Source organism: Cavia porcellus, unplaced genomic scaffold (genome assembly GCF_034190915.1).
Source record: "Cavia porcellus strain 051 isolate PalLab524CR breed Dunkin Hartley unplaced genomic scaffold, mCavPor4.1 scaffold_6, whole genome shotgun sequence".
NCBI classification, from domain to species: Eukaryota; Metazoa; Chordata; class Mammalia; order Rodentia; family Caviidae; genus Cavia; species Cavia porcellus.
Window position 1 is genome coordinate 24,173,834 of NW_026947489.1, and position 20,070 is coordinate 24,193,903.

A 20,070-nucleotide genomic window follows, 5' to 3' on the forward strand; every position below is an offset into this window, starting at 1 on the left:
AATCACTTAGAGGAGGCGTATTGTTGATCGTGGGAGAATGGGAGGTGAAGGAAAGCATTCAGTGTGCGCATCCCCCTCATTTACTAGAACACAGCATCATACAATGGAGTGCTGGTTACTTTGGGAATCTACTTTAACTCTGTCATATCCTGGTCATATATCCTTGCTCTTGCCCTTTAAAACACTTTCTAGGTCTCACCATTTCCTTCACTTACCCAAGGAGGACAGTGATAATCTTGACCTACCCAGCTCCAATCATGGTAGAGAGAAAGCATGATCCTGATAAAAGACTACCTTAATCAGAGATCATCAGTAGCTAAAAACAGAGAATATTACACACATGAGCTCAAGGAAAATGGGGTGCACTGAACGAATGAGTGAGTATTTAGTGGAATTTAGCAGAAACAGGCCTGAGGACCTGGAGCCAGGAATCAGAAAGGGATACAGGTTCCATACACTCTTTCTATTGAAATGCACAGTTTACTCCGTTACCTCATTGTTCTCTACTCTGAGTACTTCCTTGTGTTTCCTCAGAACGCAATTCCAAGAAGAAATGGCCCACCTCACCTAGACAGCTTGAGTTCTCAGCTCCGGCTCTTTTGTGACAATTCCAGATTTCTGAGAACAGATGGACCATATGTTTGCCCCTGGATAGTTGCTGTGGCTATGGAGTACAGGCATGGCCACCCACTAATCTAGGCTTGTGATCTATCTGTCTTCCTTCCATTAGCTGCCCATAGTGTTTTGAAAATTGACTGTTGCATGGAATGTGAGGTGGCGCAGAGTCAGGCAACCAGCACATTTGGTTCCCCAAGAGCGCTACCACATCAGCCAGCCACATGCCGGGGAGCCCCGCATCTCGCTCCCTTTACACTTCCCTTTGGTTTCAGAGACAGGTGCAGAGAAAACTGGCCATGGCTCGAGGGACAGGAGGTGAGGGCATCTTATCACTGATCTTTCTTATGGCCAATTGGAGGGCAAAGTCCTCATTTCAAGAGAGAAAAGCCTCCCAATTTGAGACACGTTCAATTTTCTGGGTTAAGATTTAATCTAGCTAAAGCAACAAGAATGTAAGTATGATAAAGAATTTGTTTTGGAATGTTTTGCAGCAAAATAATACAACTAACCCCAGTGGGTAGTTTGTTATATTCTATGGATTCCCTGCTTGCTTTTAAAAAAGATTTGAGGCATTTTATAAAGGCCAGAATGAGACACACAGTATGTCATGGTGAATTGATGGTCAACCTGAGTGGGATTCGCCCAGCTGAGTTGAATCAGCCTGGCTCTGGGGATGGAAAATCCTCTTGAAGGAAGATTGTTGTCCGAATGGTGTAAAAGGACAAGAAGAGAGAAGGATTTTGGCTCATTTTCCTTGGAAGAACTTTCCTAAGGCTGATTTTCCTTGAAGGAGCTTGGATGTTCCCTTTAAGGGAGTTCTGGTCCTTGCCTTCACCTTGGGTGTTGTCACCTTGGGTGACATCTCCTGGCTTTCGGCACAGATCGCAGCACGTGCCTTTTGGCCTGTCAGTGCAGACTCCAGCTTCTGGCTCTAGTGTTTGACCTCCTGGCCCCAACCCTTCTGTCTTCTGTCATGGATCCTTTGGCCTCCTGATAATGGATTTGTACAGGATACGGAATGAGCACCAGGCCTTCAGTGCAGTCCTTGGTTCTCTAGGGCAGGACCTGTTGCAGTCTTCTACGTTTGACAATGTGGGTAGCCACTGTAGCCCAGTCATCTAGATTTCTGTGTCCTGCTTTAAGTCTGACTCAGAGGACATGCGGTCTTTTGAGGAGCCTTGCCCCAGCTCTGCAAGCTCTTGTAAGCACTGACTAATACCCAGTCAAACCCAAAAGTCAAGTAGCAAAAAGAAGAAAAATGAAAAGTATATCTGAAAATTATTAGTAACTTCTTGTGGGAAAAAAAAGTAGAGCCAGATTTCCCCCTCACACCATTCACCTGAATAAATTTCAGATATAAGAAAGAGTTAAATACAATTGCCTATCTTAAAAAGAGCTAGAAAAATACAATTGCTTATCTAAAAAAGAACTTGTGGCAAGATGAAAGCATTTCTAGACCATTAATAAAGAAATAAACCATAAACAGAAATATTAGTAGCACTGACTGCATAAAAATTCAAAGCTTCTTCACCAAGTGCTAAAAGCAAAAATAAGTGAGAAAAATATTTCCAACACAAATGACAAAATTTGGTAACTTATTATGGATGTTAATATTCTTTATCTGCTAAAAATAATAAAAAGACAAACAGTGCAATAGATAAACCAAGACAGGCCATAAAACAAGAATGTTTTTGAGTAATTGTACAAAAAGCAAGTATATGTGGGGAGATATTAAGCTTAAATTATAAAGAAATATAAGTGAAAGCAATGAAATTCTGTTTTTCACTTCTGGTTGGAAAAAGAGAATTATAATATCCAAACTGAAAAGCAGTATTGAAAAAAGGTAATTTGTTAGTGATACCTTCCTAGAGGTAATTTGCAGTATTTTATGTAGTCTGTAAACCAAACGTATACTTTGACTCAGAAATTTGACTTCTAGAAACAGCAAAAAAGAAAAAAAAAAAAAGAAACTAGTACTTAGGAAATAACCAAGAATAAAGATTTAGATACAAGAGTCCTTGTTTCTTGTTCTTTTTTGCTAATAGCATTTCTCAGAGTTTTCACCATGACTATTATTTTCAGAATAAGAAAAACTTAGTTAATATATTACCTTTTTCTGTATCTGTGTTCTTTAGTTAGGAAATCTGTACACCAAAAAAATGGATTTTTAATAAGTGAACTTTTTAAAATTGACTATCCAGCATGTTGCCTTAGAAATATCTGTAGGAAAAAGTAATTTAGTTAAAAGATCCCTGAGTCATCAGTATTTACACAAGCACTTATTATTATTATCATCATTATTATCATTATTAGTGTGTCTGAGGATGTTTACTGGACCTGTTTGCTTTTGTTGTCTGCTGCCCAACCTACAGCCAGTTGAGGGCAGGCATTTGTTGCCAGCAAAGAGCAATAGGTGCACTTGACAAGGGAGAAAAGCAGATAAATTAACCAATGACACAAGTGTAGACAGGAGTTTCTCCCGAAGCACCACAGTTTAGAGATGGTTAATTTAATGCAAATCACCCTTCCCACTGAAATAGCTCCTGGAGGCATGGCTAATAATTTATGCTACTATGGAGACCTTGAATCCCCTGGAAAAATTACAGGCATTTAGTTTTCTTCAAAAAGGAGGGGACAATGGAATGGAATGAATTACATGAAATTGGTTAAAACAGGACAGATTTGATGCCTAAATACTGAAATATTTAAATATCTGAAAAAAAACCACTTAAGTAGAAGAGTGATCACAGCAAACAAAATAATTCCTTACATAGATCATTATCGTGATGAGCCCAGGGAAATTCCACAGCTATAGAGTCTGTTTCTACTTTTAAAAAGAGGCAAGATGAAGGAACAAGGTGACTCCCAGGAGGAAGGTAAGTAGAGCTGGTCTCCTGGGATTCTGGTGTCATCATTCAGCCTTCTCTTGGGCCCTGTCACTGGGTGATGTATCAAAGGGTGATGACTTTTTCTCTGCTTCCAGGATTGTCCTCCAGATGCAGAAGACTTCAGAGCCCAGCAGTGCTCAGCCTACAATGACGTCCAGTATCAGGGGCATTATTATGAATGGCTTCCACGGTATAATGATCCCACTGCCCCGTGTGCACTCAAGTGCCATGCACGAGGGCAGAACTTGGTAGTGGAACTGGCACCCAAAGTGCTAGATGGAACTCGCTGCAATGCGGACTCCCTGGACATGTGCATCAGTGGCGTCTGCCAGGTGAGCCAGACCTGCCTGTCATGTCCCTGCCTCTGGGATGCACATGCCCTTTCTCAGTAAAGAGAATCTTCTGCTCCTGTACTTCTGATCATGCAGATGAAAGTATTGTTTTTGACTATCATATTATAAAAATATTTAAAAGAATATTTCTAGCCTTTAAATCATGTTTATACTGGCTCTCTAGGGTAAACATATACCAGAATTCTGGGAGGACTTGTGGTAACTAGGTTACTGGGTCCACCTCCACAATTTCCAACTCAGCAGAACTTGCACTTCTGACAAGTTCCCAGAGATACTCATGGTGCTGGTTGGAGGACCATACTTTGAGAACTGTTACTTTAGAAGAAAAACACTGGTAGATTTTCTAGATTTTGTTATTAAAACTAATGAGTGTTTCATTGCTATGATGAAATACTTGAGGAATACAGTTTAAAAGAGGAAAGGTTTATTTTTCACCACAGTTTCAGAGGTCACTGTCCATAGTCCCACAGCTCTGTTGTTTCTAGGCCTGTGGAAACAGAAATATCACAGTGGAAGAGTACGGCGGGGGAGAGATGTATATCTTATGGTGAGCAGAAAGGGAGAAAGAGAGAAACAGCCCAAAGAGAACGGTTATGGAAGCAGGTTTAGCCCTAAGGCCACACCCCATGATCCACTCCCTTTAGTTTGGCCCTTCTTTCTGTTTCTCTCACCATTCCATAGTGCTGCTAAATCATGATCTTATCAATGAATTAACCCACTGATGCAGTTTATGCCCTTATGACCCAATCCTGAAGCCCATCCTTTAAACAAATAAGCTTTTAGGGGGGATTTTTAGATTTAAACTATATTTGCTTTGAGTTTTGGGGAGCAATGCCTGACTTAACTGAGTGAGTGCATTTTACAGATTTCTCAGAGTGGATTTTATAGAGCTGTGATGAGTGATGACTGTGCCTGAGATGTAAACCTCAGGGGCTCATAATGAATGGGAGGTTTTGGGATACTGCTGTGGAGGCAGCGTGGGGGCTGCAAATAAATGACAAAATTCCACCCATTTTTCTGATCTCTGAAAAATGCTTTAAAAATAATGAATGGGTAGTATTCATCTACTCTTTATGTTCATAACACAGACAGGAACAAAGCAAGCAACCAACCAAGTCAGCTATTGCCAGGAGACTCAAGTCTAAGGTGAACTATGATCTTCTTTAAATCAGCTTCATCTTTGTTTATTCTTCATCTGAAAAATGGCCTGTATTCGCTTACCCCACAACTTTGCCTTCACTCTTGAGTCTTCTCTTTCAATACACAACTCTAATCCATTGCTAAGTTCTACCCATTTTCCATCCAAAGGAAAGTCTTAATCCATCACATCTTTCCATCTTTACTGACTTCTGTCCTACTGTAAGCCCCCTTTAGCTCTGACCTACAGTGTATTAATAACCTCCTGCTCTGTATTCCCAGTTCCATCGTTTCCTCAAATCCATTTTCCATAACAGACAGCTAGTGCTTGTCTTAAAATATACATCAGAAGTTGTCTTTCCACTGTGCCTCCAAGCCCCCAAAGGCTGCCATCCCATTAGTAATGAGATCCAGGACTGCCTTTGCAGGATCCTCATATAATCTTCTTTATCCACATTTTTCTTTAATAGACCTAATTTTTAGAACCTTTTGGATTGACAGCAAAATTTAATAGAAGTTAAAGATTTCTACCCTGCCCTCTTACCATACATACATCCAGCACACTACTGCCAACATTTTCCAAAGAATAATATGATCGTTATAGTTGAGGAACCTGTATCAACATCATTACCCAAGGATTTACTCTTGGAATTGTACATTCTATGGGTTTGGACAAATATATAATGACACATATCCCCTATGTACACAACAGTTTAACCACTCTAAAAGTCCTCTGTGCTTTCCCTTTCATCTCCTATAACCCTTGGAAACCACTAGTCTTTTTATTGATTCCATGGTTTTGCCTTTTCCAGAATGTCATTTGTTGAAATCATACAGAATATAGCCTTTTCAGATTGGCTTCTTTCACTTAATGATACGCATTTAAGTTTCCCCCACATCTTTCTGTATGTTGTTGACCGTCTCTTTTGTGTGCTGTTCTTGTGCTGATACCATCTGTTTGGTTATTGACACTTCACGGTAAGTTGAATTTATGTACTATGAGTCCTCCAGCTCCACTCTTCTCCTGTATTGCATGAACTACTATGAGCTTTTATCCAGTATAAACTGTAGAAATACTCTTTTAGTAACCAAAAAAAAAAATGACTGGAATCAAACTAGAAAGAGATAACATTTTGAAAATATTGAATCTTCCTGTGAATATGAAATGTTTCCATTTATTTATATTCCAGTTTTGCATCAGACTTTTGTAGTTTTTTGCAACAATCTTGTGCATATCTTTTTAGACTTACACCTAAGTATATCCTTTATCAGGTGCTCCTGTAAGTGATATTGTTTTTTCAATTTCAAATTCCACTTGTTCTTTCTTCAAGAAGTGATCGGCTTTTGTGTAGTAACCTTGCATCCAGCAACCGTAGTTTCAGGAAGTTGTGGAGTTTTCTTTGTTATCATTTGTTTCAGATTTTGTGCATAGTCACCCATGTTATCTGTGAACAAAGACAAGAACAGCTTTATTTCTTTCTTCCCAATCATCAGTATAACTTTTGTTTTATTGTGATAGCTAGGACATCTAAGATAATGTTGAAAAGCTATGATAAGAGCGAATATCTTTGCCTATGCCTGGTTTCAGCAAGAAAGTGTCTAGCCTTCCCATGATTAAATCAATGATGTTAAGAATAAATTTTGTAAATATCATCAAGTTGAAGAAATTCTTCTCTGTTCCTTATTTGCTGAAGGTTTTTATCCTGAGTGAATGATGGATTTTGTCACATGCTTTATCTGTATCTCTTGATGTGATCATGTGATTCTTTTTCTTCTTTGGCTGATTTATTACATTAACTGGTTTTTGAATGTTGAACCAGCTTTACATGCCTGAGATAAATTCCATCAGGTTGTGGTATATTATTTTCTCTATGCATTGTTGGGTTTGATTTACTGATGTTTTGTTGAGGATTTTTGCACTTGTGTTCATGGAAAAAGATAAAGTATTTCCTTCACTTCTATTTTCTGAAAGAGATGATAAGCATTGGTATAATTTCTCCTCAAGGTGTTGAATGTAACAGGGAATACTTTGTTTTTTGGTGGTACTTAATCACTGATTAAATGCCTTTAATGAGTATAGGGTTACTTACATTGTTTCTTTCTTCTTGTGAGAATTTAGGAAGATTGCCTCTTTTTAGAGATAATCAGATTTGTTGCCGTAGAGCTGCTCTTAATGTTCCTTTATTACCCTTTTAAAGGCCGTAGGATCTGATCTGTATTACAGTTGCCACTTCTGTTTCTGATACTACTATTTTAGTTCTCCTTTTTCCTTTTATTGATATGCCCCAAGGAGACTGACTAATAAAATATCAATTTTATTAATCTTTTTAAAAAACCAACTTTTGATTTCATGGATTTTTCTCTATCAATTTTATTTTCACTTTCACTGATATTTTGACTCTAATTTTTAATATTTATTGTCTTATGCTTATTTTGGATTTAATTTTCTCTTCTAGTTTCCTAATGTGGAGGCTTAAATGTGATTTCAGATCTAGTTTAATCCCATCCTGGTCTTGTATATATGCTCATGGCTACTCTTAGGTATCTTTATGGTATCACCTTAATGTCACTTCCTTAAGTGGCATCTTGTGATTACTTTATCTAAATTGGTTCTTCTGGTTCTATTATAGTACTGTTTTGTTGGCATTTATAGCATTTTATAATTATATATATATATATATATATATATATATATCCAGTGATTATTTGATTTGTGACAGTCCCCTACTCCAGAATGTAAGTTTGAGGGTAGAAGTCAGGTATGGGTACTTACCTTAAAATATCCTGGTCCTGTGATTGAAAATGATGCAGAGGTTGTTCAGTTACCTTGGTCTCCTTTTTACTTCTGTCTCACCCTCCAATTCTGCATCGTCCAGCTCAAGCTTGTTGTTTCTCTAGGACAGCTGATTGGTCCCTCCGTAGCATTCCTTCAGTACACTCCTGCAAGTAAGGTTGCTCATCCTGTTCAAGTCTATGAGTTCTTCCAACTGTCCTTTCTGGTCATTTTGTGTATGACCCCACAGTTCTCTTCAGAAGTCATATTGTAGTCATCAGTGTACTTACTTATTTGTCCTTTATATCCAGATCTCTCTACCCTTGCTCTTAAATTTTACTCTTTCACTCTTATTTGTCATCTTTTTATTGTAAGACTAGACCAGCCAACCTCCCTCAGCTGGCTAGCCAGTCCTGTTTACAACATCATTTGATACTTTTTACTGATTAATTTTCCTGTAGGTCAAAACTACTATTTTCTTCTGTTTATTGTTATTAATTCATTCTTGATTTTGTGTACTAAGTGATCATAATCTTTATTGGTGGGTTTATGTTTTTTGTTTTCCACATTATTGATAATAAACATATATTGTTTCATAATTAAAATGCCTTTGTTATTAGAAGCAAAGTAATCTGAGCACAAGGAGAACACCCTGGGTGAGGTGTGTTTGGATTCTGAGGTCATGACAAGTTGATTAGAAGTTAGACAAATCAAAGTAAAGGAGGAGATTACAAATGGAGAAAATAGGGAGGTAACACCAGGTAAGTTTAGGGGTATCTGACTCATTTGATAGGATTGTGGTAAAAAATACCTATAAGGTGAGGTACAAATTTTGGTGAAAACAATATAAGCTGTAAGTTGTAGAAGGAGATATTGAAGAACTTGGTAAGAAATAGCTCAATTGATCTTGTTGTCAGAAAGATTACTTTATTGGCATTGTGGCAGGTTGGAGTGGACAGGACCTAGGCAAACAATGGAAAGTTTATTTTGGAATGATTTGAGCTTATTAAAGGTAAGCTCAGGAAGGAGGATAAAGAAAGGGAGGTAATATTTAGAGATGAAAGAAGCAGATATGTTAGGACTGAATGTTTCATTGGCTATGAGGAGAGGGTTTGGAATGCTGTCTGGATTGTAGCACATTCACTAAGTATATGCTGAGGCCACATTCATCAGACAGAAAACACTGATGTTAAGGGAAAATTCTAAACTAGAAACATCTTCCTAGGAGTTTTCATGTGATTAAATCCAGTGTCCTCGTGGACTGAACACTGGAACAAATCACCAAGGACAGACCCCTGTCCCTTTTTGCCAAAGAGGTGAGCCCTGGAAGTGCTCCTGATGAGGCTGGATAGAATGGATTCTGTCCGGTATGAAAGAGATGGAAAACAGGAGGCAAGGGTGGTTGAGTGTTAAAGAAAATTAGCAGTAGTAAATACTTTAGGGAAGCAAGAGGGGTGGAGGTGAGATATCCTCATTTCATTTTATCCAAAGGGGGTTGACCGCATCCTCAGTTTGAGCAACCTCAGCGACATAAGTGGAAAAGGCCCTGGTAGGTAGAGGTTGTGTTAATTTCCTGTGGCAGTCATTCATAAGGAATCTAAAAGTTTCTAAGTGTAACCTAAAGGAAAATCTGCTCTCCATTAGCCAAGGAGCTGAAGTTGCTATAAGCTAAAAACTAGCCCACATAATTTTATTGGCTGAATTACAGCACAAGTTTAAGACTCAGCCTCAAAGACTATCTGAAATTAAAGTGAAAGTGCTAACCCCTAAATTCTGTTGAGATTCTTTTGACAAAGGAAGAGGTTTCCTCATCCTCAAAGGCAGAGATGTCCCCACTCCCAACCCCTGGAGTGTTGGCCTTTCCTCCTGTACCTGAGGAAACTAATCCTGTGTTGTCCACAGAAACAGTAATGACTGCCCTAATGCATTCAACCAGTGAGACAATGCTGACACTCCTCAAAGCCTACCATTACTACACACTTTTGCCTCTATGTCTGTAACCAAGCTCAAATCTCACAGGACTTCCAAAGGTGGGATACACAGCATGATCCATGAGGAGCACAATGCATCCCCAAAGAATTCCAGAGTTTTCTATTTCTTGCAAAGAAAGACCTAGGAACAGGTATAGGAATGGATTTTAAGGGTGTGGGATAAAGATGTAATGGATGTAAAGTCTGAGTTAGTCTGAGTTTCCTTGTTTTCCCAAATTCATTTTACTTTAGAGGAAAAACAATTTCAAAACATGTCAACCAAGGGCAACGATGGTGCATACATTGAGCACTGTCATCAGCAAATCAATCACCCAGAGTATAAGACATCTAAATTCAGTGGTCTGAACAGTACTGGCACAATTTTTTCTCTTCAATGAACTGAGAGAAATCAGTAATTTAACAATCATAACTGTATTATATAGTTTCTTTCAGCTTCTCACTCTAGTGAGACAATGTGATGTTTATACATATGTGTCTGATTTATTTCACTTATGAGTCTGGTATCAAGTTGCATCCATTTACCTAATAAAAGTCTCCAGTCCATCCTTAAAAAAAATGTGTTTTTCCTGTGGTTTCTATAACGAATGACCACGGGCTAGTGGTCATTCATTGTTGCAGCTCTGGAGACCAGAAGTCTAATATGAAGGTATTGTAAATCTCATTCCTTCTGGAGTGGGAGGGAGAGCCCACTTCAGGCTTCTCCTCTGGCTTGTAGTTGTCCCCTGCCAGCTGTGAGCTCTGACCCTACAAATACATCACTGTAGCCTCTGCCTCCAGTGTCACCCCTGTCTCCTGTCTGCCTCTGCATCTTCATCTCTTTTTATAAGGACTCCTGTCCCTGGATTAGGGCTTGGCCTAAATCTAGGATGATTTCATCTTTAGGCCCTTATTTAATTATACTTGCAAAAACATTTCTCCCAAGGAAGATCTCATTTACAGGTTTGGGGTGGATGTGTCTTCTGGGAGGGAGGGGAGGATATATTTCATTATCATGGTGAAGAATGAATGAGTGGAAACAAATAGGGAGATGAGCATTAATTCACCCTGTGAAAAAATCCAATTATGAGAATAAAGAGGTGGAGATGAAAAACTACCAGGAATGTGAGGTCCAGGGAGAGTCTGTCTCCAGGATAAGAAACACTTAGAAAATACCCGAGCAGATGCAGTCTTTGGTGCTAGAAGTATCTGCATGAAAACGGATATGAAGTTATGATTACAAAGGCAGGCACCAAGCAAATATTAACAATGAAATGAGAAGACATAACAAATGACTACAGGTTTGGTGACTCCTTCCTTTTAAGATTTATTTCACGATTTGGCAGATTTTTCTTTTTAACAGTCCTGAAGATCAAACCCAGGGCTTTGCACTGGGATACACCCCCAGCCCTTTTCTAATTTTCCATTTTGAGATGGGTTTCACTAAGTGACCCAAGTTAGCCTTGAATTTGCAATTCTCTTGCTTCAGTCTCCCAAATGGGCGTATTGTTACCCAGAAATTCTTCCTGTTGTAAACCAGTTCTACTACCACTGAGTACACTCTTTATCTCTGTGGTTTCAGGGATCCAGGCTGGGGCAAATGGAGGGAAAGATAGGAGCAGGAAAGGTGTCCATGAAATGTGAACTTTGTCAACTTCCTGGTAAATCCACCAGTGAACAAGGATGCATGTGCGCTGGGGTTGGATGAGCAGTTGGTTGAGAGGTGGAAATGTGCAATTGATGAAATTCCTGGGGCAAGTACCGGGGGTGAGAGGGGAAGCCAGGGCTGGACTGTCTAAGGATAAAAGAAAGAGGGTCACCTCTTCCCTTGAAAGAAGTAGGACAGATGATACATAGACCTCTGGTCAGTGTGTATGGGGTTGGACAGGAAAGTCTGATGGCTTCAATTTTGTGAAATAGGCAGCACAGTCATCTAATGAGAATAAGGACATAGGCTTTTGAGGCAGGAGGAGAAATCTGAAGATGTTTTGAGGGTAACAGAGGTAACAAAAGATGGCTAGAGAATTGTTGCTTGGGAAAGTAGGGAAATAGCAAGCTATTGACTTTGCTCATCTGATCCATGAGGCCAAAGTCATCCATGACTCCAGTCATGGACGGGCATGGCAACTTCCTGTGATGCATGGCTGTGCTCGGGACCAAGCAGACTTCAGATGTAGAGAGGGCTGCACCACAGTACCACTCCAGCAACTGATCAGTGGAAGACCAATTCATTGGCTGCTACCTTACCACCTACGAGTTTTGGCTTTTTTGATCAGTAAAAAGGAGGTTTCCTTCTCGGTAGGTCCCGTTTTAAGTTCATTCTTTCACGGACAATATTCCAAATGCCCAGTACAACACCTCTCCCAGAAGAAGGCTTAAGTCAGCCCTGAGAACCTTCCCCTGGTTCCCTTGTGTATCCTGACCACCACCTTTGTCCTCTGATTCATTGTTTCAGTCTATTTGCCTGGTTTGCTTCAGGTACTCTCAGGGTTTGAAGGGTCTTGCAGGATAAAGGTATTTTTCAGTGCTGAATTAGCCAACTTCAAATGAGTGTCTCATGTCTTGGTTCTGTGATTCCAGTAGGATAAGCAAATTCTTTGGGCAGTAAAGGGCAATAATACCTGGTGGTGTTGAAAGCTGAGTGCCTTTTTGGCCCAGGTATCTGAGTAAAAAGAACTGCATGTGCTTCATCAGAAGTGATTCATACTCTTCTCAGTTAGTTCAGTATCTTTCGTTTGACAGGATAATGTTCACATAAATTCTCTTTCTTTACAGTTGTGACCATGGACATGAGCAGCCATTAGGGAGAGCGAATAAACTTGTATTCCCTTTGCTGGCCTCAGGCTCGCTGATGTGAGCCCCGATGAGTACTTGGCCCAGACTACAAACAAGTGTTGCAAATGTGTTTACAGTTTAATCGTTTAGATGAACATGTCACAGTGCTCTTGGGAGCAACTTTCCATTAGCGTGGACACCGCAGGCAGCGCGAGACAACTATGCTCACTGAACAAAATTTGCTTCTGCCTCCTATCAGACCAGTTCTGCAGAGCAAGTTTGATTTATTATTTATGTTTGTTGAATTCCCTGACCGCTGAATAGAGGAAGAAACTACTTTGAATTTGTAATAAAAATGATGACAAAGGGATCAGGTATCATCTAAGCACCTAACGGTATTAGCTCACCACAACCTAATGCAGTAATAGAGTACCGTCTTTGGTTTGCTTATAAGTCCGATGGGCACTGAAGAATAGATATTTTCACAGAGGATCATAGTCTATCTGGGTTGCTGTACAAACTGTGGCTGACAGGGGCTTATAAATAATTGAAATGTGCTTCTCATACTTCTGGAAGCTGGGAGGTCCTGAGCAAAGTGCTAGCAGTTTCAGTGTCTGGTGAGATCCTGCTTCCCGGTTCATGGGTGCCTGTGTCCTCATGTAGGGGAGAGAAGAGGGATTTCTGGGGGTCACTTCCCATTTAGGGCTCTGCTCTCCCCCTACTCATTTCCCCAAAGCTCCACTTCCTATTAGCATCACTTTGGATGTTAGGACCTCACCAAGATTTTTGAGTTTTAGGAGGACCTGAATGTTCAGTCTAGCATACATAGGTAGAAAATGATAGATCTGGAATTTGAACCCAGGCAACCTAATTCCAGAATCCATTTTCTCACCCACTGTGCAGACCTTTTTCTTTTTGTATGAGTCCACCGGTAGCCGAGGAAAGTAGGATGTGACTGGTAAAGACAGTACTAGTGCATCATGCGGAGGCAGCGTAGTGTAGATTCAGACTCCACTGTCCGCACGTTACCCTCAAACACATTGTTCCAGTGTGTCATGGGAGTGGTGAGATCTGGAGAGCACACCCTTGTTGTGCAAGGGGCAGCTATGTATCACTGTGTTGATGGTTTTAATTTTTTTGTTTTTGTCAAAAGAAGTCAGAAATCTAGATTTTAATGGAAAATTTGCACCTCTTAAAATCACCTTAGTATGAATGACCATGATTCAGGTAATTACTGCATTCCTGTATAATAGAAGTTGGATTTTTCAGCAGGAACCAGCAAACTGCAAATCTCAGTGGTTTAAAAATAATTAAAGGTTACTTGTCATTCATGTACACTGCCTCACGTAGGTAAGCTGTGGTCTCTGCTGTTTTTTGCAAATGAATGCATGTTAGATTAATGAGTTTCCTTTGGGCAGATTCACACATCCATATAACATAGACACTCAATTCTGTGCTACTGCAGTAATGAGAAGGAGCCAAAAGGGCTCACTTAAAGATTCTTAAAGCTCCTCACAGAAATGACACAGGTCACGTAGATTCATGTGTGACTGACCAAAGACAGTTGGCTACCACAGATAGCTTTAGCGGGGCTGAGGGAAGAGGGGGTGTTATCTGTGGGCCAAGAAGGGGCGCCAATGTTTGTGAGTATCCCCAGTGGCTACCACAGCTCCATACATTCTAATTTTCAAGACATAAATGCTAAATTTCTCCCAAAGGTAGAACCCAGTTTTTAGGGCTTTAAAACAGAAGTTGAGTTTTAAAAAATTTGATTTATATGAAAATAATCATTTTTTGCTTAATTTGAATTAATGACACTTATGTAAACATTATATTTTTAAATCAATTAGTAAATTGTATGCAGAGACTGAAATAATTCTTAGCTGAAGTGATAATTTATAGATGGGTGCTTATTCTGATGAGCACTGCTCGTGTATTTAAAATATTTATGTTATCCTCTGTCTTTGTAACTTGCCTCATTAACTACACTATACGATAAGGATTTTGTCTTAGTAAATTATAGTCTTTGGTTCTTGAAACTATAGAAAATGATTATTTAATAGATGTTAATACATTGTATTGATATTTTTCCAACTAGTAGTTTGTAAATCATTATAATTGGATGTTCTGACACCAGGAGATGTCACAGCAGTTGAAAACACTTCAGGCAGCTTTTAAAAGCTGCTTAGGGTTGATTGCGGTGGACTAGGGAAGCTAAATTCCCTTGGCCTCAAGGGCAGTTCTGCCTGATAGTCTATGAATCACAAGGCACCCAGCCTCCTTTCATTTTTCGGGGATGTTTTCACATGCTTTATTTGGCTGTAAAATTTGGATGAATTTTAACTTTAAAAAATTATGAAGCAAACACAAGTGGCTGGAGAAGAATTTGATTGCCCAAGATTTTGCAAGGCCCTAACATTTTAAAACAAGCCCATCCAAGCTCCTAAATCCACACCCTTCCTGGATGAGCAGATAGAGGGTGACTCGCATTCTCATGAAATTCAAAGTGCTCAGGGACAAGGATATGCGAGGACAGAGCTTGGCCCAGGAAGAGGGTTTCTTTGGTTCACAGTGGAATTATTCCTTTTGGACAAGGTTGCATGAACACAGTTACTCATTGGTCGATTCCCAGTCATGCAAGAGTATTTCCAGGATAATTGCTCTTAAGTTCTTCCACATGTACTTGTAAATATTCATATATTGGCTCTTGTAAACAGGACTTCTGTTGCCCATCTGCTGATCCTAAAGGTGTAGAAAGGTGTAACATAGTGTTAAGAGTCTGCTTTCAGACAACCTGGGTTTAGGAACCATCACTGACGCCATGCACTAGCTGTGTTGTGTTGCCAATCATTTAACCATTTGGACATTTGGATAGTGTCCTTATTTATAAACTAAAGATAAAAGGTATCACCTGTGTCATAAGAGTCTTGTGAAGGTTTGGTGAAATAGCATGTCATATGCACGGCACAGTTCCAGGCATATAATAAGCATTCAATAAAAATGATCAACTATTATTAGTTGTATTTTAATACTATCTTTGTAAAATCATATCATTAGTGGAAAGAATCTCCGAAGTCACTGGATTTAGATACTCATCCAACAATTTAATCCTCTCTATACGTCTTCCTGCAGAGAAGTCACTGACTTTTAAAGCTTTTTCATATTGGACTAAATTACACTTTACCTCGCAGCTTGCAGCATTTGGAAGTGCCTAGACCAAATGTGGACCTGTCTGCCCTCATAACCCCTGAAAATAGAACTAAACTTGGGCTGTTGTTCTCTACACTTCCATGGAACTTTCCCTGCCTCTCCTCGAAACTTGCATTTCATCTTTCTCAACAAAGTTTTGGACAGATGTGGTTTGAACTTCCTGCAGCTTTATTTTCTCTTTAGCACCTTGGGTGTAGAGTCTGATTCATCAGCTCTTCCAGCTGGAGCACAGAGAGAGGGGAGAGAGTGGAGAGGGGAGAAAGGATTGGAAATGATCAAGATATGTTGCATACATACACCAGCTCTCCCAAACAAACATCACTGTTCCAATTACACACGTGCATTCTTAAAAGAAGATAAATTGCAATCATAAAGAACAATAGGCCCTCGGCAAAGTGAAAAGTACATATATTACTGTTATTGTCTCTGTTGTACTATTGAGGGGAAAAATGAGTCTCCAAAGAGGTGAGTTCTTCAGTATCCTCATTTTGAAAGATAAGGTACGTCAGGATTTGTAAACAGTCCATCTACTTCCAAGTTCCTTCCACTAGCTTTATAGACATAGATAAAGTTGGATGAGTTTCAGGGCAGAGGTGGACTATCTGATCAACTAATATTATTGGACACACACTATGAAAAAGATATGTTTATGAAATAAAGACACAGCCTTTTTCTTGTATAGAGTTCTGGTCTGCACACACAGACAACATGCAAGCAAGTGAAATTAACAGTATAAACTTTTATCTGAGACATCTCCCCTAGTGACTTCTCTCTAATATTTGTTTGTAAATAGATAGAATGACATGGAGGTGGAGACGCATAGATACAGGTTCAGATGATAGGAAAGAGCAGAGATGAAGGCACAGAATAGAGACAGTGATACATCTACCATCCAGCATAGTGGCTGGGTGGGGGAGGAAATCAGAAAGTGGGAACAAGAGAGGGTGGAGAGTTTAGGAGTGTGGGAGAGAGGAGGAAATGTGATCTATGTCTCTTTCCACACATAGAAATATCTGAATAAACTATGAATGAAAAACAATGGGGTAAGGAGAGACAGCTCCAGTTCCTTTAATCTGGGGAGACTTGCCTAAGAATTATACAGAGGAAGACAGTAAGGTAGTACTCACTGGTAACCCCCGCACTGTGGGAGACTGAAGCAGGAAATGTCCATCTGAGTACTTGGCGGGACCGTGTCTCAAAAATAAAATATAAGATAAACTAAAAATAAGTAACAAAATATAAATTAAATAATGAAAAATAATAAATAGAATAAAATAATGCATAATAAAATAAGTAAATATTAAAGGGCTGAGCAGAGCTCCCCAGCCTGCTTCCTCCACCCCTGAACCCCTCTCTCCCCTCAGGCCGTGGGCTGCGACCGGCAGCTGGGCAGCGTGGCCAAAGAGGACAACTGCGGAGTGTGTGGCGGCGACGGCTCCACCTGCAGGCTGGTCCGGGGACAGTCGAAGTCGCAGGTTTCTCCGGAAAAAAGTAGGTTTTAAAGGCCTCTTCGGTGTCACCATATGAAAAGATGTATTTTACACTACTTGCGTTTCTAGAATAACACTTTCCTAATACTAAGCTTTTTGGTTGGAAGTAACTTTGATCGGCTTTCTAAAAAACTTCTTTCAAAAAGAATATGAAATTTTTGTTCTCAGCATCTCTTCAAAGACTGTCTTTTTTTTGGACTCATTTACATTGCAAAGTGTTGCTGTTTTTAACAATAATATCCACTGATTTTTCCGGTAAATATGAAGTACTAATTCTTTTATTTTCCTTCCTTTGCTAATACGGTAGAGAATATTGTCATATATTTAATGACAATTAGTATTTTTTTGGTTATGTAGATTCTGAAGCTATGTATCCATTTTCCTATTTCTTAACCATTTTCTTCTACTGTGAGCTTTTTTGTTTTAAAAAGCAAAACAGAAGAAAAGGATAGAAATGATAGAGAATTTTTTTAAAAAGCAGGAAATCAACACTAGTTAATATATTGCATAGTTATCTTAGAAGTAGTTGTTTGAACTTCTAATGCATCACAAACACTAAGCTTTTGCCTATCATATCTGTTTTGAATGTGGTTTTAAAATCTGACTTTCATCTTTGTTTATGCTTGAAGAATAAATCATTTCTAAGTGTATTCAGAAATTTGAATCATCTCCTTTCCATACTATCTGCCTTTGATCTCAGGGCCCAGTAAACTTTTAGCGTTGAGGGCTAGAGAAAAAGTTTCTAGGCTGTCTGTCCCAGGTGCTGTCAACACTAGGGTGTGGCACAGGTACCCACAGACAAGCTGCTTCTGCTGAGCGCCAGGACAACTTGATTTACAAAGACAGGCTGCAGGCTGAATTTGACCCTCAGCTTGTAGTTTATTGGGAACGTTGCTTTGAAGGGAAAATGTAATTGGTGTGGATTTGCCACTAGTACTTAGATGGTCTTTTTCTCTACTTTTTAATCTTCTATTCATTTGAGCTTGTTATTTTAATATTCTTTATTATCATTATTATATTTTTAGTACTTGGAAATTGAACCTAGGGGCTTCACCCTGAGCTACATCTTTAGCCCCTTTTTATTTTTTGAGACAGGAACTTCATAAATCCCTAAGAAATTAAGGTAACTTGAATTGAACCAGGCAGAGACTGTGTGAAATTTGCTGAGAAATCAATCTTTTCTGGAGAAGTGGGGAGAGGGGTGCCTTGAAGGGTTGGAGTGGGGAGGAGTGAGGGCTGGGCTGGCTGAAGGGCTCATACCCGTGTCCCTCCTCAGCCTCACTCTTTTTTATTTTAGTTTTATTTTAAAGAGAAAAACAGATAAACAAACAATGAAAATGAATTTCAAAACAGGGTAGTAGGACAGGTGCAATACTTAATACACTGCGTGTTGGTGTCTTTTGCAGTTATTCAGAGTACAGGACACAGGCACGATGTTGTATCTAAAGAATATTGACCCAAAACATTCTTCTCAAGGAACCAACAGCAGCTAGCTGTAGAACTACCCTAACTATCTTGTATATACCTATATTTTTTCCTTTTACTCATTCTTCATTCCCCATCACTGTTTGTATTTTCTCTTGAACAATTCTTCCCAATTCACAGTATCTATTGTACATTCTTTTATTTTAAAGAGAAAAAAGTCAGAAAAATCAAGAGCAAACAAACCTAAAAAATGACAAAAGCAAAACAACAACAAAATAATAGCTATATAGGTTTTCAAAACAAGATGATAGGAATTTAACAACAGTTGTCATACTGCATGTTGTTATCTTCAAAATAGTTGCTCAGGTTATCAGATAAGGGATAAAACAGTACAGTAAAACAGAACAAAAACGTTGAATTTCAAGAAATAAGACAGAAGGAAATCCCCTACAGTTGCCACAATGTACACTGCTGTCCTCCAAATAGATGCCCAGACCACCAGCCCCAGGCCTGCAAAGTCAATCAAACAACACAAGCATCAAGCTGTTCCTCTCACCTCAGTGGCTGTTGTGTCACCCTGACTGCACTGAATCAGCCTGTTGCTTTTGGGAGTGTGGGGTGTCGGCAGGGATATGCCCTTCTAGTCTCCCAGCCCACACACCGGCTGGCTCATGGGAAGGCGTGCTTTGTCTCCTTGCTGAGACTTCCTGACCCCCGTGGCAGAGCCTGGCTCATGGGAAGGCATGCTTGGTCTCCTAGTCCTCACTGTTAGTAACATTCATATTGTCTCTGTCTCTGTCTGTGTCTCTCTGACTCCCTTCTTTCCTCTCCCTCCCTCTCCTTCTCTCTGTCTCTGTCTCTCTTTCTCTTTTTCTCTCTTTTTCCCTTCATTGTTTCTTCCCAGTTGGTTTCCAGCTTTTGAATTATGGATCCTTTTGAGAGTCTACTGAATATCATCATTTTTTTCTGCAGGAAAATGCAGATGTACTTATAAGCCCCAAGTGTGCCTTTCTGATTTTTTTTTTTAAGAATGGTTGTCAGATCCTTGATACCCATTTAAGCTATCCTAGGCTAAGCATCCCTAAAATGTCACCTGTCTTTTATCAGTTTCTGTAGAAAGATGGGGACTGGAGCACACAGACAGCTCTTTCCAAGCAGAGCATGAGGACCAGGTGGTCACCTGCTGCACCTGCAGGACACTGGTGTCTCCCGGGTCCAGTTCTATGTGCTGGGGTAACACAGACTCAGCTTGCCTGTAAACGCGGTGCTGCTCTCCTGATCCTCGCTGCAGCCCCTGCTTGGTAGAAGCTGGTGTTGGCTGGGATTCCCCCAGGCCATATGGAAGCACTTCCCTATAATCATGCTTTGTGCGAAGGAAATGTGGGAAATGGAGCCACGTCTCCCCCATGTGAATCACCCTGGCTTGCCGGGTGC

General features: G+C 39.8%; 1 protein-coding gene across 6 annotated transcripts in view; it reads left to right on the forward strand.

Moving 5' to 3' along the window:
- The window catches only part of Adamtsl3 (ADAMTS like 3), a 321,817-nt gene that overhangs the window by 126,813 nt on the left and 174,934 nt on the right, over positions 1–20,070 (forward strand). For all 6 annotated transcript variants that reach the window (XM_013158894.2, XM_013158893.2, XM_013158895.2 and 3 more), the window contains exons 6-7: positions 3,602–3,838; positions 17,086–17,212. In XM_013158894.2, coding sequence (XP_013014348.1) covers positions 3,602–3,838; positions 17,086–17,212 — 364 coding nt within the window. The remainder of the gene's footprint in view (positions 1–3,601; positions 3,839–17,085; positions 17,213–20,070) is intronic.